We start from the raw sequence: 17,790 nt of genomic DNA on the forward strand, positions 1-17,790 counted from the left end.
ATAAACCCTTAGAGTTTGTGTCGTGACTAGAGTTAGTCATGAGTTGAAGTCTTTGTAATAGGTGTACTGCAAAGTGGCTTGTAATAGGTGTATTACAAGTTAGTAAGGGATTAAGAGTTTAATTCCTAGGTTGCAATAAGTTGTAATCTAAAGATTGCTCAAGTAGTGAAGTTGAAATCCTACAAGTATAAGTCGTGATTTTTTATCCCCTTGAGCAGAAATTTTTCCACGTAAAATCTCCTGTGTTATTTACTTACTGGTTCATTAGCTATTTATGTGGGAACTGGTATAAGACCAGGTCTCTATATAGTTTGGTGGACTCATACATTTTATCATAACGAATATAGATGGTATTTTTGTAAACAACTAACCTTTTTAAAAAACATGCAATGCATTTTGATTTTTAATACACCACACAAAATAATGAATAATAAATAATCTTTACATTATTAATACACCTTAATCCGGGATATTCTCGGTACGCCCCCAAACGACCCCTAAGGAGCATTCACCTTGTATAAAACACATTGGTCGAAATTTTCTGGAAGTCACGTGCCTATTTATTGTTTCTCCCAATTACCTCACAAATCAGAATACACACTGTATTTTACAGGTCTCTATTCTCCATAAAGCCCTACTCGTTTTCCCCAAATTTCAAAACACGCCTATTAATCCTACACCGTCGGATCATACACCGTTCTCCTCATCACTGCCGTCCGATCACTCACACGTGCCGCAAACAACCTCTTTACCTCTTCCCTCTCCTAAAACATAAGACGTAAAACTCAAAACTTCTCCAGCTCCCATATCAAAGCTAGGGTTCTATTCGGCCGTCAAATTTCACAGCGGCAGGTTCAATTTCGTCTTCACATTCGTAGAATTTTATAATAGTTCTCAAAAAGTTGCTTCTGTTTTGCAATTTCTGTGTATATGTATATGTGAAATTTGTAATTTTTGTTGATGAATTTTGATTTGGTTGTACAGTGGAGAAAAAAGTATGGAGAAAGAGCTAATTGAGCTGTTCGAGACGGTAAAACGAGCCGCCGATGCAGCTTCTGTAGACGGCGGTGCAGATTCGTCGCCGGAGGAGAGTAGGTGCATTGACGTCTTGAAGCAGCTTAAGAAGTTCCCTGTCAATTATCAAGTCCTCGTATCTACACAGGTAACAATACATTTTTTTCTTTGCGTTTTTAATTTTAAGTTTTTAATTTATTTAGAAGGTAATTTCAATATGTGTGCTTGATTTTGGATAAACAAGCTTCTGCTTGTCGTGTACATTCAACTTTTCTTGATTGAAAAAGGCTTATGTTGCAAAATTTCAAACCATTGAAATTTCTTTGAAGTGATTTGAAAGAAAAAAAGTTGAATTGATAAATATGTCACACACCTAGTGGTCAATGAAGTTGAAATAGCACACGGGAGATTGCGTTTTTAATTTTAACTTTTTAATAGGTAATTTTCAATATGCGTGCGTGATTTTGGGTACACAAGGTTCTGCTTGTCGTATACATTTAACTGTTCTTGATTGAAAAAGCTTGCAGTAGCAAAGTTTCAAACTTTGAAAAAAATTGAAGTGATTTGAATTTTTTTTTGAAGTGATAATACATATGCAATATGTCACACACTTGGTGGTCAATAAAGTTGGAACAGTCCACAGTAGATTAGTGTTCAAATCCTAGCGGAGGCAAAAAAACTAGTTTCTTCCTATTTTTCTAAGTCTTTGGACAGAGTTATCTACACATCTGGAGTTAGCAGAAATGGCTGGATTAGTTAAGGTGTGTGCAAGTTGGCAGGTTACCATTGTTATTTCTTTTCCTAAAAAAGCAAGATGTCTCCAATTTTGATGTTTGACATCCGGAAATGGCCTCTCTACCTTTTGAAGGTAGGGGTCTGCATATACACTACCCTCCTCAGACCACACTTGTGGGAATACACTGGGTTTTTTGTTGTTGTTGTTGAGGGGGGTTGTTTGGTTTGAAAAATTGCTACTTTCTGAAAGAAGTTAAAATTTCTTCCCCAAAGTAAAATAAATATTCAAAAAACTTCGCAAACAAACAAATTTGAAACACTGAAAGTAAAATTTGCAAACTTTTTACAAACAATTTTCCAGCAAAGCACCATATAATTAAAATAGAGCAGAATAAATCTGATAGAGATAATCCCCTCAGTAATAACCCATATAGGGAGAGAGAAGTCTTATTCGGAAATGTTACAAAGACCAGGTCTTTGGAATCTGTTGTAGATTAATTCCTTCGCTTTTCTGCATGAGTTTCCAAATTTGTGTCTCCTTTTCTCTGTTTCCTCTGGTTTTTGTTTGGCAAGGGAGAAAGGGGGTTGGTGTTGGGGTGGGGTCGATTGGGATAAATCTTTAATGTCAGAACACTGAATCATGCTCGTCCACCTAAAGTGGTTCTGTTCGTTGGAAGGGTTTCTGAACATCTGCCGATAAATATTGCACGATGGTTGCACAATTGCTACGTTTTCTATGCTATGCTTAGTGTTTACTATGACAGCCTATCACTTGATGCTAGTGAGAAGCCGATGATCCCTTTCCTGTATTTGACATAAGGAAATATGTTTCAGGTGGGTAAACGTCTTCGACAATTGACAAAACATCCGAGGGAGAAGATCCAGGCTTTGGCATCTGATGTGGTTCAGAACTGGAAGAATATAATCGTAAGAGAAACTTTGAAAAATAAGAACAGCAATGGAGTAAATGGGGAATCTGTAAAAGATGAATGTCCCGGTGCTACTGCTAATGAAGCCACTAAATCTCAGATAGCCAATTTGGTGAAGGTTGAAAAAGTGTCAAAGGTTGATAATGTAAAAGTTGAGAGGATGACCTCAAAATCTGATAAAGCAGTGAAGTCAGAAAGTTCGTTTACAGTTAATGTTGTGAAGACTGAAAAGAGTACTGCTTCTGATAGTGTAAAAGTTGAGAAGATATCAAAAGATGGGAAATTGAGCTCTAATGTGGCAAGTGTTGCTCCGCCAAAGTTGGGCGCTCTAATTTATTGCAAGGACTCTGTGAGGGACAAAGTTCGGGAACTCCTTGCAGAGGCTTTGTGCAAAGTCTCAGGCGAAGTAGATGACGATTTGAGGGTTGAGGTAAATGCATGTGATCCGAATAGAGTTGCAGTTCAAGTGGAGACTGCAATGTTTGAGAAGTGGGGTAGATCTAATGGTGCCCAGAAGTTCAAGTATAGGTCTATAATGTTCAATATCAAGGATCCAAACAATCCAGATTTCCGGAGAAAAGTCCTTATAGGACAGATTCCTCCTCGTAGTATTACTGAACTGACGCCAGAAGAAATGGCAAGCAAAGAAAGGCAAAAGCAGAATGAGAAAATTAAAGAGAAAGCGTTATTCAATAGTGAACGTGGACTTCCTGCACAAGCTAGTACTGATAAGTTCAAGTGTGGTAGGTGTAGAAAGAATCAGTGCACCTACTATCAGATGCAAACTCGGAGTGCAGATGAACCTATGACCACGTACGTGACATGCGTGAACTGCCAAAATCGCTGGAAGTTCTGTTAAATTTGAGCCAGTATCCATTTATCCCTTAATGGCATCACATAGTAAGCTTAGCGCCTTGTCTTAACCTTGATGTAGTTCCTAGTTCATTTTTTCATTTTCTCCTTAGAGGCAATCTCATTATGCCCGCATATGATCGCTGAGGTAGTTTATTGTGCGAGATGTTATGACATTGTATTTTTTTCTCATTTCTAGGCTAAAAAATTACTCTACAGAAAATGCAGCTGTATTGGAAAGAAATAATATAAATAGAAGATGCATTTGTGAGTCAGTTGAATTTCCTGCAAAGTTATTCCAAGTTCATCCAGATTCTTTTGCACCAGTAGGAAAATATTTCACATTCAGACACTTTCCCGGTGAGTCTGCTGGATTTGTAGAGAATGCTCTGTTAGGTATATTGTTGGATTCTCACTCCTAACTTTTTCCTCTTTTACCATTTTGCTCGACAGCCATTAAATCATCTAACTCAATCAATATCAACAAGATGCGTTTATTCACCCTGTCTTCCATGTGGGGTATCTAAAGACATACCATCCCTTTTTTTTATACCGTAGTGCCCCATACCCTTCTTCAAATCAGAGAAAGGCGGGGGAGACTACTCTCGTGCTCCTTCCATCCGCGAAGCTGAGGCGGGAGAAAAAGCGTAATCCCCGGTGTCATAGGTGGATCCGGTTGATTAAGTCGTTGTGTTTGTCGATACCCATGCTTGGAGTGCGGGGAAGGGCTCACCTGTTGATTGTTTCGTTGCATGCTTTCTGATAGTGTCAATTGCAGTAAACAACAGTTCTCTAATCTCTTTTGGTGTTGCAGTTCGTGAACTGTGTAATGTACATCAGCTTTTGAAAAGCTGTCTGGGTCATCAAGTTGCATATGGCTCAAATCAATGCATTAGTCAGTAATTGAGGAGATTGCATGTTTGTGGTTGCGGTTAATGAAGGAGGAGGAGGAAGGTAGATGGGGATAATTTAGGGGTTGGGGAGGGATCAGGGATGGAGTAAATGTTAAGAGAGAAGGAAGACTGTCTATCTTTTTCTGTTTATCGACTTTTGAACTGGTGCTACAGAGTACATAAGCAGATTTTATCTTTTCAGGTAATAAATGGAAACTGCACATTAGAAACTCTTGAGCTCCTTCAACATAGTTAAAAGTAAAGATGATTCTTTCTACAAAGACTTTAGGCTTTTTTGTTTATTAAGATAATAAGAAGATAAAGAAAAACAATAGGAAGAAAAACCAAAATAAATTAAATCAGATAAATACTAGGCTTCTTATCAACATGATTAGTTTAGCCATTTCTGATAAGAGAAGGAGAAGGAATTAAGGGAGCTAGATCAAGGAACTAAAGTAACGTTCCTAATGGATGCAAAACGAGGTATGCTCTTATTTTCTTCACATCTCTAGTTTTAATCTATTATTCCTATTTACATATTTAAGATTGTGATGATCAGTCGCGATCCTAGAAAATTCAATAAGGTTGTTTAAATTTTCGGCGAAGGGTGTTCAATACTTCAATTGACTACCCTTGGCCACACATAGCTTTGCACTTGGTGATGGTGTAAGTGAATTCTCTATCTTGAAACTTGTACCCTAGTTTTACATTTTTTCTACGTTAAGACATTAATTTATCACGGTTAAAAAAGTTTAATTCTCCGATGAAGCTCCTCTCACACATTTTGCACTGTTCCATGCATTTTTTTTTTTGCCTATATGTTACGTAATATTTGGAAATATTATCTCTACACCTTAGGGCAGAGATAAGGTCTGCATACATACAACCCCGCCCGCCGACCCCCACTTTCGGGACTCTACAGAATTTGTTGTTGTTGTTGCTTATTTGTTAATATTGCTACTACCTTTTTTATTTCCTTTTTTCTCTTTTTAAACGTAACGGTAGGTAAATAGATCCATGCTTATGTTGTGTTTTCTTGTCATAGATCCATGGTCGGCACTTTTGTCGAACAGAGCAAATCATTATTCAAGATGATTAATTGGCGTTCATTACCAAATTCTTTCTTACCAAAAGTCAGACTTGAGGACATTATAGATGGTAGAGACTGCAATGGGGTGTCAAAATCTTTTGTTTTAATGGTTGAACCAGATGACACAATAGCTGCAGTTAAAGCGTACATTCAAGAGGAACATGGGATTCCTCTTAAGAAACAGCAACTCTTGAATGAGGAATGTGGAGTTCTGAAAGATGCTGAGACTCTTTCTTTCTGTGGGGTTATTAGGAAAGGTTCTACTTTAATCCTTTGATATGCACATCTTACTCAAATCACACTGAGAACACTTACTGGACGTCGTATCAAGGTAATGGTGGATCCTTATGACACCATTGCAGATGTTAAGGCTGCTAACCAAGAAAATGAGGGTATTCGATCTCGTAAACAGAGGTTAATCCACTGTGGTTGACGATTGCCCGATGATGAGACTCTTGTCAACCTCAAAATTCAGTTTGACTGTGTTCTGAATCTTATTATAGTCAGACATTTCTATAACATCATTCCTATATAACAGTCATTCACTATAAAAAGTAATCTCTTTCCCGGAATTAACTTTTATGTTATATTATAATATTTGTCCTCTATAACAACACTTTATTATAGTAGCCAAAAAATATTAGAACAAACGAGACTATTATAGAGAGGTACCAACATTTACGGGTAGCTGTATCGAGTTAATTATGGTGGATCCTAATGACACTTCGCCGATGTTAAGTCGCTATGCAAGAGGAGGGTATTTGATTTCATAAACGAAAGGTTATTATAGTGAGGACAAGAATTGCTGGATGATGAGACTCTCGTCAACCTCAAAATTCAGTTCGACAGTGTACTGTGTCTTGATGTCGCCACTTACTTGATCACTAGAGGTTGGTAAGTTAGGACTTATTTGGGACATTTATGTAAGATTCCCAATACATTACTTTTTAGTAGCAGTTGTTTCATTATGTATTTCCTTTAATGGTTCAACATTTCTAGCAAGATGTGTCAGTTTGTTTTAATCTGTCTATTCTCCATGTGGTCAGATCTGCTATATTAATTAAGTACAATAAATTTCATATTATCTAAGGATCCGGCCTCTAGATACTCACCCGTATCGAACACTTGCACCCGAGTCCGAGCAACTTAGCTTATTCCCACTCCAAAATCAGGTCTTGCACTTTGTGCTGCTGTTGCTAAAGATTGCGGTTGTGGAGCAAAGCCAAGCTTCTTTGATCCACATCCACAAGCTTAATCCCTCGTTATCACCTGGTAAACCAAATCTCATTAGCGCAAAAACCCTTTATTCACGGGTACACCACTATGATGTTTTGGTTCAACATGACCCAATTCCATCCAAGTTATGTTATTATCCAAGTTATATTATTTTCTTGGAAGGATTAACAATGACTTCAAAAAATAATCAATTGAAAAGCAGAATACTCCAATTTATGACAATTCTTATGTATAAGTTTGCCGAGATGCATACCTGTGCCTGCGTATGAACTGGGTTCTACACTTTATTCCATAATTCTGATCGAGAGAACAATAAATCCCCGAGGTTTGCTCGAGTTCTTTTTCCACAATTGAAAGATCTCCACTACTTCAAAACCTCAGAATTCTTAAGTACTTGTCCAAAAACTCTTTCAAAATCACAGTTGCGGTCCTCAGGAGCTTCTCTCTGAGAAAAAACGGGCTATATACTGTGAAGATCGATAAATCTTGGAGATCTGATTAAGTATCAACAAGCATTTAGAACTTGGTTTTTCCAAAGCTTTCCTCTATGTTGATTCAAAATGTCGAGAGAATTCGCGCCTGCTCAAAGGTTCTTTCCTTAGTGAAAGTGATGATGGGAAAAAATGCAGCTGTGCTGCATCATTGCAAGCTTATCTTAGTTTTATGCTAAATTACTTTAAATTATTTTCAATTTAAGACTAATCCTCGTCAATTTTTCCCTATATTAAGGCTCAAATTTCCATCTCACCTAGATGGGAATGAGAAAAGCAGTCAAAGACTTGCAATATAACAGCGACAAAAGAATGATTTCAGGGTCCACAAAGAAGTGTATTATCTATTCAGTAAAAGCCTGTACTGCAATTACACATCATAGTCCATAGTCCACCTAAGAATAGAGATTTACTGTACAACATGTATTACACCAATCTGAAAATTACCAGATCTAAAATGATTCATCCCTATAAAATAAGTAGTAAGCATCACCTTTCAGCTTTAGTTTTTCCACTTTTCTTCTGTCCAAAACTGACTTGGCACTCTGGGGTTGGGCAAGACAATCTTCACAAATTTGGCTAGTGAAGTAATAAATTACTAACAATACACAGGAAGAGGGAGGGCAAGGACGTTGTTCAAATGAAACTTACTGATATACAACGTGACAATGACAATTGCAATTGTAGTCTGCCGGAAGTTACATGAAGATATTTCAACTCCATTGATCATTACTTGATCATAAAATTAGAGATCACGTTTTAAGGTTCCCTCTTAGTGAAGGAACTAGTAATAGCTTTTTACCTGCATATTTTACCATCTCACCTTCCGAGTCAGCAGAAGCAGACCTAGTATACATCATTGTAGTGGAGGCCAGTATATCATCTCCAAATCCACATGCTGTAAAAAATGGCCTGGGGAAATATATGACCAAAAATTACAAGTGTAGAGGTTTCTCTTTCAAAGTAACAGCAGAGAAGAATTTCTTGACTATACATGAACATACAGGATAATTTATCAAATGAAAAGGTCCAATATGGACAAAGATGAAAAACAATTAAGAATTTTAATCAATTCACTTCCCAACAAAAACTATGCCTCAATCCCAAAAAAGTTGGGATCGGCTATGCGAATCCTACTGACCATGTCAATCCATTTAAACTCGTATCAGTCCATACTACACTATAAAATTAAACAAAAGAATACTAGAAGTTCTCCATATTTTCTATTAGCATACAAATCTCTGAGAAAAATGAAAGACTCCCCGAAAACATAGGACCTAAATTAAACATACATGACTAAAACTAAATCCAAACTTTTCTTTTTCTTTTTTCTGAAAACTCAACCCAACAAATCAATTCACTTCCCAACTGCAATTAAATTTTAGCTTAAAGGTTCAACATCTATTTCACAATGATATCCGCATTGTATGCCAGAATTGCTAGCTTCCATATACATGCAACAATGAACATAAAGCATACCAAAAAATATGGTACCTACACAAATATCTCTTATTCCACCGTAGAGGTCGCTTGGATGAGTCAAAGGCAAAGCCTTTTATGTCAGCATAATAAATTTTAAGGAAAGAAACAAACAAAAACTGCCAAATATTTTGTTGCCTGAAAAGTAATGAACTCACTTCTCTTGATCAGAGCAGAGGGCTGCTATGTCATAAATGTCTCGGTTCGCAAGAATCCTGCAAGCAAATTGAGCTCCATGAACATCAATTAAAAGGGTAAATATAGAACTTATGCAAGCAATATATATCTACAAAGACTAGCTCATGGATAGCCAAAATGATACAATAAGATTCAATTATTGCAGCCTAGGAGGAAGAAGGAAAGAGAGTCGTCCTTATTTGGTTAGAGCGTGTAAGAGAGGGTTAACGTTCCAATATGAAACATCCTATACATGAAAGTGGAAGCAGCATATGTGAAGACATGCGTGTATGTGCACCCACTACTTATAGGTTGTATCAGCCTCCTATATGTGCCAATCAGAATATAAAGGAAAAAACACAAAATGGTAACCTTATCATCCTTTGAACTATCTTCCTGCCAATGCCTCTTCTTCGTAGTGAAGGGATGACCTGCAAATCACTGAAGCAGAATCACATGAATACCCCATGGATTATAAATACTCTGTGGCATTGGATTGTATATACAGGGAAAAAAAAGAAGAAGTCAAAGCTAAACTTTGGTTAGATAAACTTCTACATGAAAAAGATCTCATTTTTTTTTCTCTAAAGGATAGCGTTTTAATTGTAACTCTTTTTTTTCTGAACCTTGATACATTCTCTAAATACCCTTCAAACGGGGAGCCGCAGCTCTCTAGTAAAATTTGCCCCAATAGTTGTCATGGCAGTAGATTGCTTACATGTGTCCTTGAGAATTTTAAAGGTTGAAATTTTGTTTTGGTTTATCTCTATTATGGTTAAATCTATATTAATGGTAAGGCAGGAAAAAAGGGTAAAATCTGGTGGAAGCATGACATACATGTGAGATGCAACCCGCCTTTTGCCTTCGTTTTGATTATATCTCCTCTCCAAAAGACACCATTAGTTACACTCTTCCCAGAAAGAAGAAACCTAGTAAAACAAAAAGTCTACCATTGACTGTTGAAGGATTGTCTTCATTGTTTACTTTGATACAAATTTATCAATTTTTTAATTGAATTAAATATGGGTATTGTTTAATGCCTTTAGAAAATACATTGAAATCTATTGATTTGTTTCTTTTTTAGAAAAAACTTCTAATCACTGGGTGAATATTATTTAGTAAATTTCATGTCTTGATTTTGGTTCTACTGTTCAATGTGTATCTTTTTTATATGTCTATATGAGTTAAATATGTTAGTACTACAAGGTACAAAGCATTAATCCGTTTTTTCGTTTTCTCGGTTTAACTGATAACTTTGAGAAAACCATGGATGATACTACATCCGAAGAAGTTCTATAAAATAAGTCTCAAGAGTATATGATCTCGTGTCTAAACTTGGCCTTGAATTTGACAGTGATTAGAATGTAATTGACTTTTATAACGAATATGCTAGAAGGATTGGTTTTAGTACTCATAAAGAGTACGTGAACACAAATAAGAAATTATGTTATGTGAAGCCAATAAAGATAATATGTTCCATAGGAGGTTTTTGTGGAGATGATAAACGAAAAATCAAGTTAAGAATCCACGAAAAGAAGCTAGAATTGAATGTCAAGCTTTCAATGTTGTTACACGTCGACCGTTCGAAAAGTATCGTATTACTAAGGTTGAGGTAGAACATAATCATCTTCTTGTTCTTCCATCAATGGTTCACATGTTACCATCTCATTGAAGGATAAATGAAGTACCAGCTCATGAATTTGATTTTGGCAGAAGATACATGATTATTGTCTAAAGCTACATTTGATTTTACGAGTTTTCAAGCGGTGATCGAGAAAATTTAGGTTATACCAAGTAAAATCAGAAGAATTATCTTGGAACCAAACGACACAAAGCTAGGAAATAAGGAGCGACAAGTAATATGTTGTCTCATAGGTAAGCATATTACCCGTTTCTCCCTATTTCATTACTTCTCTTCGTTTGATTTGAGGATAATCCTTCTAATCGCTTACTATAACCCAAATTTACTCGACCACTTGTTTGAAGACTCACCAAATCTAAAGTAGCATTAAACAAATCCAATATGTTTTGCCAAATCAATTCATAAGCTTGTATTTTATTTATACTTCTATAAAGTAGCAATATGTGAACCAATAAAAGTGGAACAAGAGGATGATTATGTCCAATATCAACTTTAGTATTATGATATTTTTCGAACAGTTGATACAGAATAACAATGTGAGTTTGACATCAAATTCTAGTTTCTTTCATGGATTTTTAACTTCTCCTCTTATCATTTTCACCAAAACCATCTTTGAAACACGTAATCTTTTTTTATGCCAGGTAACCTAATTTCTTATTCATGTTCACGAATATTTCGTGAGTACTAAATCCAACTCTTCTTACATACTCGATATAAAAGTTAATTGCATCATCATCACTATCAAATTCAAGTCCACGTTTAAGCTCAAGATCAATATACCCTTAAGACTTATTTTATAGAACTTATTCTACTGCAATATCAGCTATGTTTTTCTCAAAGTTATTTATTAAACTTCAAAAGAACAAAAAGCATATTAACACTTTCTACTTTATAGTACAAAAATGATAACCAATAAACATATATCGAGATACATACTGAACAACAAAACCAAACTCGAAAACAATAAATAATTACTTGCTAAATAAACTACTATATTCACCCAACTATTAAATATAAAAAATGACAAATTAACATATTGAATATGTTGTCTAAAGACATAAACAATAATCAGGTTTAATCCAAATAAACAATTGTTAAAAATTAAAATAAAAAGAAGAACACAAACCTTTTAACATTCAATGGTAGACTGTTTGTTATTGTAGGATTTTTGCTTCCCTAGAAGAGGATAAATAATGATAGATTTTGGGAAGGAGATGTGTTCAAGTGAAAGGTAAAAAGGCTAGTTGCATTCTACACTTATGTCACTCCTCACTCCTGATAGATTTTACCTTTTTTTCTTTCTCGAGCCTTGCCATTAATAGAAATTTAATCATAATAGAGAATAAACCAAAATAAATCCCAGCCTTTCAAATTACAAGATGCATATCAACAAATTTAAATGGAAATGCACCTCAATCCCAAACTAATTAAGATACACCTATTCTAATTCCATCTAATTACTGCAACCCTCCTCCTTTTACCCGGGCAGATTTTGTTTTCAGTACTAGATAAACGTTGCTTACTTAAACATGCATATTCCAGATAAAGATCTTCTTTTTATTAAATTGCAAGCAAAATATTCAACCAATTCACAAAAAATAAAAAAACACAATTGCATATCAGCTATTAATCTGACCATAACATCATAGATAGCAGCTGTCAATCCAGAATCAGAAACAGCACGTCCAAAACCAACCAATTCTCCATTACCCGGCGTCACAGGCACCACTTTTCCAATCCAATCTCCACCAATACCCGTTAAACTCGGAGCCAATTCGGGTACCAAACCGGGGACAAAGTCGGGTCGGGTAAATACTGAAACGACGACGTAACTATGACGTAACGCTTTTTGAAGCTTGTTCAGATCCACCGGCTCAACTCTACCTTCTGAGTTCAGTTTTGGAAAACGGTGACACGAATGGTTGCATAAGGAATAGAGGTTTTTAAGGTGATTCGGGATTACGTCGTTAGGGTTTGTGGAAATGAATAGTGGCGGCGGCGTTGGTTTGCTTTGGGAGACTGTTTTTTGAGAGATGCTGCGGAATTTGGAGGGAAGATAACCGCCGTGTACGGCGGCTGCAACTGCCATGTTTAGGATATTTTTTATTTTTAAAAAAAAAACTCTTTCGCCTTTTTATTTTATCTATTTTGGGTTTTTGGATAAATTCGTTTACCTCCCATGAAATTTCGGTAACTATACTTTTCTCCCCTGTAGTTTCCAACATTGTCCATTCTATGTAGGGAATAACATGGCAATTAAAATGTTACATTGTAGATCAAAGTGTTACGAGTTTGAATTATTATGTGTCTTAACCATCTATATTTGTATGTAGATTGTAAGCAACATCCACTTTCAACCAAGAGGTTGTGAGTTCGAGTCACCCCAAGAGTAAGGTGGGGAGTTCTTGGAGGGAAGGATGCCGAGGGTCTATTGGAAACAGCCTCCCTACCTCATGGTAGGGGTAAGGTCTGCGTACACACTACTATCCCCAGACCCCACTAGTAAAATTATACTGGGTTATTATTATTATTATTATTATTATTATTATTATTATTATTATTATTATTATTATTATTATTATTATATATAATTGTGGGAATGAGAAAGTTGATGTGGCATGTCTCAAATGCTAGGAATTAGATTTATCTTTTTCCTCCTTTTTTTTTAGGTTTTCTCCTATTTTAATCGGGGGCGGACCCACGTGGAGAGGTGAGGGGTCACTGGCACCCTATATATTACTGTATATATGTCGAAAACCCCTATAATAATTTAATTGTGCTCCCAAAACAACAAAATGCCCCTTGGTTGCTTCTACCCATTCTCTCACTCCAGACCCAGGATCGAGACCCAACACTAGCATTACTTCACCATTTTTTTCTTTTTTCCTTTTTTAATTGAATGACAGTTTAGTACTCCATATTTAGTAATCAACTTGATTTATTTATTTTTTAATTCAAACATCAGTTTAGTATTAGTACATATAAGTCACTTAGTTTAATTATTTTCTTTTAAAATCTCTTCATCTAAGCTCCAAAACTCAACTTCTCTTCACGATTAGTTCTTTGTATCTTCTACACAAAATACTCAAAAATTCTATTGGAGATACATCTTTCTAGACTTTGAAAAGTTAATAAAGAGACACAAAAATAATGATTAAAGACAGTAGGAAAGGGGGATAAAATATTTCATTAACTAGTTTCATTAGTCAATAATCTTTATCTCTAACCAATTTTTATTATTATTTCATTTAGGAAAAATAAAGACAACTAAAACCCTTCTCCCTTCAACGATTTAGTACTAGTACATAGAAGTCACTTAGTTTAATTTTTTTCTTTCAAAATCTCTCCATCTAAGCTCCAAAACTCAACTTCTCTTCACAATTAGTTTTTTGTATCTTCTACACAAAATACTCAAAACTCTATTGGAGATACGTCTTTCTAGACTTTGGAAAGTTAATAAAGAGACACAAAAATAATGATTAAAGATAGTAGGGAAAAGGGATAAAATATATCATTAACTAGTTTCATTTGTCAGTAATCTTTATCTTTAATCAATTTTTATTATTATTTTATTTAGAAAAAGTAAAGACAACTAAAACCTTCTCCCTTCAACGTTTACTTTGGCAAAGTAGCAAGTATTCGTTCGCTCTGGGACTTCGATTGAGACTTTTTGGACTGCAGACTTTTATTAGTCATGATTTTAAGTTTTTTTATGTTTTTAAATATTCTTTCGGCCACGAACTCGTAATCACCAAGTGTTCAAAGAGTTGCACGCCAAACTTTATTACAACTTATGTTATTTTCATATTTACGTTAAAGATAATGGTGCCCCGCGACGTTCAAATCATGGGTTCGCCTCTGATTTTAATAGTTAAAAACTCAAAGTCTCACCCCTTCATTGAAAATCTTAATTACACTTAACTCTGTACAGTTAAGAAATGAAAAGTCATGCCGTGAAAGGTATAATTAGGAAAGAGAAACGCATGGTTTCAAAATTTTATACCCAAATCTTTTGACTTTTCAACTGCCACATTTAAAGGTAAAATTATCCTTTACTATTTAGCTTCCTCCTACACATGTGAAAGAATGGAATTACGCTGCCAATCTTTTCACCCTCTTATATATTTTCTCTAATTCTCTCCAATATTTTTCTAAAATTGTGAGGCTGCTTTGCTTTTTCACCAAAGGTTTTTGGTTAATTATATTTTGTTTAGTGTAATTGTTAAGTTTCGTAGGTGATGGTTTATTTAGATATTTTTTAGAGTGAATTATGATGCATTTGAGATGATGATCAAAAAATTAATATTGTATACATGTTTGATTTATTAATGTTGAATCTATTTCTTTCATATCTGACTCATGGACATAGTCATTTTTTCTTTCTCGGAAGAGAAATGTTGAGGAAGTGTTCTCTACATCCTTGCATATTTTATAGTGTTGGATATACTGGGAATATGATTGGTTATATGTCAGTTCCATAGTGTAAAAATACTATTTATCTTTTATCTCTATCTTTTAACTATTTTCTTACATTTTTTCATTTCTCTTATTTTAAAAAGTCCACATCCAAAAGCTCACGTCTCTTTATTTAGAGGTTATGGCCTTTAAAAAAATAAAATGTTGAGGAAGAATGTGATAGTTCAACCATAAAAATGTAAGCTTATGCAACGATTGTAATTATTTTTAAAATAATGGTAGTAAGTAAAGTAATTTATCTTTCATTTCATACCTCATCATATACTTTCTGCAAAAGACAATTAAATGTTTGTTAATTACTTTTTGCTTTTGCTTTATTTTGTCTTCTTGCAGATATTATAGCTTATGGATTTGGCTAACAGGTAACTATGCACTGCAATTATTTAGTTTTGATCTTACAATATGTAGTAATATGAAAGTTGATGTATCGACGGTCGTAACCCTTCCTATCATCCCATGATCTTCTTCGTCTTTTCATCACTGTGTATTTTCTCTATCTCTCATTTATGTAAACGTCGTCTAATCTCAAATTGTCATATGACTTTTACAAAGATCAAATCAATTTCAAGATATTCCTTCGTTCTGACTGATTTTTTTGAGAATATGATTTCTATGAAAATTATTAAATGTGTTGGCGCTGAAACATAGGATATGCATGGAAACGGCAAAAGAAATTAACTTGGTGATGCACACTATTTTTCAGTTTTGTATTTTAATGTTACAAATTGTCTAGGTACTTGCTTGCCATGTTTGGGGTATTATTTAGGGCGAGAGTGAACTTTTAACTTTGTTATTGAAAATCTGAGGAAAAAAATTATATTTGTCTTTTACAGTTATACAAGTTGTTTGAGTATATAATTGTTTCTACGTTTCACTTTGTGTTTGAGGTAAATCATTGGTCAATTCGTTTCTTAATATAAACGAATCTCCAACTTTTCATGCAACCAGTACCAAAACACATGTTAAAAGATTTCTTTTTATAAATAGTATTTTTAAAATTAATGTAATATCATAAAATACAAAACTATATCCCATCTATATATAAAACAAAAAGTTGCGTTTAATTTTTATTTACAGTGAAAAGTTTCTTGGTATTTGATAGGGAGGGTTTTACTAAGGCTTATCCAATACAGATCTCAGTTAATTAGATTAGTAAGGTACAATAATAATGTTGCAGTTGCAGAATATACAAAAGATAAGATTGTTTAATGGGTATTATTTCCCTGATAATTCCTTGAATGCTCTTGAGATACAGATATGATATTATTTGATAAAAATATGAGGATATCGATAAAATTATATGTAGTCAATCTTAAAGACCGCGCGAAGCGCAGGCAAATTAATTAGTTACAATTAAGTTTGGCTTTCTGTGTTCAAGTGACGGTGTAAATATGTTTTACTTAACATACTATAATTAATTATTATAAATTTTAGTCGATTACCAGTTATTTTCATGTGTAAAAAGATTATAGGTGAGTCAAAAGAAAAATAGAGAAAGAACGAAGTAAAATATAAGTAGTGAGGAAATGTATTTTTGAAGACTAGTTGAACGTCTCTTGATAATTTATTTTATGTAATCCTTATACCCTTATATCATCATTAGCGGATTCAGAATTTTATGCAAGCGGGTTCAATCTTAGAAGTATATAACTTTAGTAGTAAAATAGTACCTGTCAAATGGGTTCAAAAAAAATATTTATACAAAATTTATGCAACTTTAATCCTAATTTATATATATACACAGTATTATTTTCTGATGAAGCGGGTTCAGTTAAACCCGCTTGCCATCAGGTGCGTCCCCCAATGTATATCATACTGCAATCACACTGAAAAGCATAGCAAATTTGAGAAAATTTAGTTACAGTTTTTTTTGTTCCTCATAATGTTTTGCATACCATTATTTTAAAAAGAAGAAAGATGAAATAAATTATTGGTAAAGGAAAAACTTATATGATAGAAGCTTCATTATTTATAATAGTGTTTACCCGGAAAATCGGATATAGTTAAATTTATAAGTAGTTCTAAGAATATGTGATGTAGCTTGACATAAATCGTACAGAGAAATGTAAATGTGTAGATTCTTGACTATAGAAACGGGAGATAAATTAGTGAGCAAGAAGAGTATGACAAAGCAAAACAAACTCAAGGGTTTTATCTTTCAATAGAAGAAGTAGTCTTTTGTTACAATGTGTGAATGTCCCTTATGCTTACAATAATCCCCCTTTATAGTAGAGGGATCCTACTTTATATATAATAAATTATATAGTGGAGAGCCCATGATGAATTGTTTTTTCCCTAATTCATGACAGGATTTTCTCCCTTAGTGCGGTTGCAACGACCCTGATCTATTAGCTCGATACCGACTCGAACTCGATATTGGATCGAGCCATCGACCTTGACTCGAGCTCGATCCTGACTCGGAGTCTTGATATTCGGGATGGGTGTCGGTCGGTCTGTGCATCTCCGACAACCTTCGCGTTGCCTCGTGGTTCGATTTGGTTATGGGCCCGATAATAATACCGAGCTAATCTTTGATCGATTTTGGAGCTCGAATCATGACACCCTTACTTTGGACCTCGACATGACCTTACGCAGATACCTTTCGATCGAAGTATTATTATCTCGACCAGTCCGTATGACTGAATAATAAGTTTCGACCGTATACAAATAGTGCATACAATAAGTAACCCATATTGATATTGCGATGGAACTAGTAATGTACATTGGGTAATTACAATAGAATTAGTATTAAGTGTGTTAATTATAATATTAATTC

General features: G+C 34.6%; 2 protein-coding genes across 4 annotated transcripts; one reads left to right on the top strand and one right to left on the bottom strand.

Annotated features, from left to right (window-relative positions):
• Window positions 1-682: 682 nt before the first annotated feature.
• LOC107806188 (transcription elongation factor TFIIS) lies at window positions 683-3,822 on the top strand. The gene is made up of 3 exons (XM_016630302.2): window positions 683-852; window positions 985-1,162; window positions 2,584-3,822. Exons 2-3 carry the CDS (start codon window positions 998-1,000, stop codon window positions 3,535-3,537), a joined length of 1,119 nt encoding a protein of 372 aa, XP_016485788.1. The 5' UTR covers window positions 683-852; window positions 985-997; the 3' UTR covers window positions 3,538-3,822.
• Window positions 3,823-6,437: 2,615 nt separating this feature from the next.
• LOC107806189 (GCN5-related N-acetyltransferase 3, chloroplastic) lies at window positions 6,438-12,635 on the bottom strand. Of its 3 annotated transcripts, none has more exons than XM_016630305.2 (6): window positions 12,175-12,635; window positions 9,269-9,327; window positions 8,878-8,934; window positions 8,064-8,152; window positions 7,003-7,194; window positions 6,438-6,782 (listed from the first exon to the last, which is right to left on the bottom strand). In XM_016630305.2, exons 1-5 carry the CDS (start codon window positions 12,625-12,627, stop codon window positions 7,181-7,183), a joined length of 672 nt encoding a protein of 223 aa, XP_016485791.1. In that variant the 5' UTR covers window positions 12,628-12,635; the 3' UTR covers window positions 6,438-6,782; window positions 7,003-7,180. The 3 variants fall into 3 exon arrangements, with proteins under 3 accessions (XP_016485791.1, XP_016485789.1, XP_016485790.1); XM_016630303.2 differs by having other exon boundaries at window positions 7,003-7,328; XM_016630304.2 differs by having other exon boundaries at window positions 7,003-8,152.
• Between the last annotated feature and the right edge of the window lie 5,155 nt (window positions 12,636-17,790).

Source organism: Nicotiana tabacum, chromosome 13 (assembly GCF_000715075.1).
Source record: "Nicotiana tabacum cultivar K326 chromosome 13, ASM71507v2, whole genome shotgun sequence".
NCBI lineage: Eukaryota > Viridiplantae > Streptophyta > Magnoliopsida > Solanales > Solanaceae > Nicotiana > Nicotiana tabacum.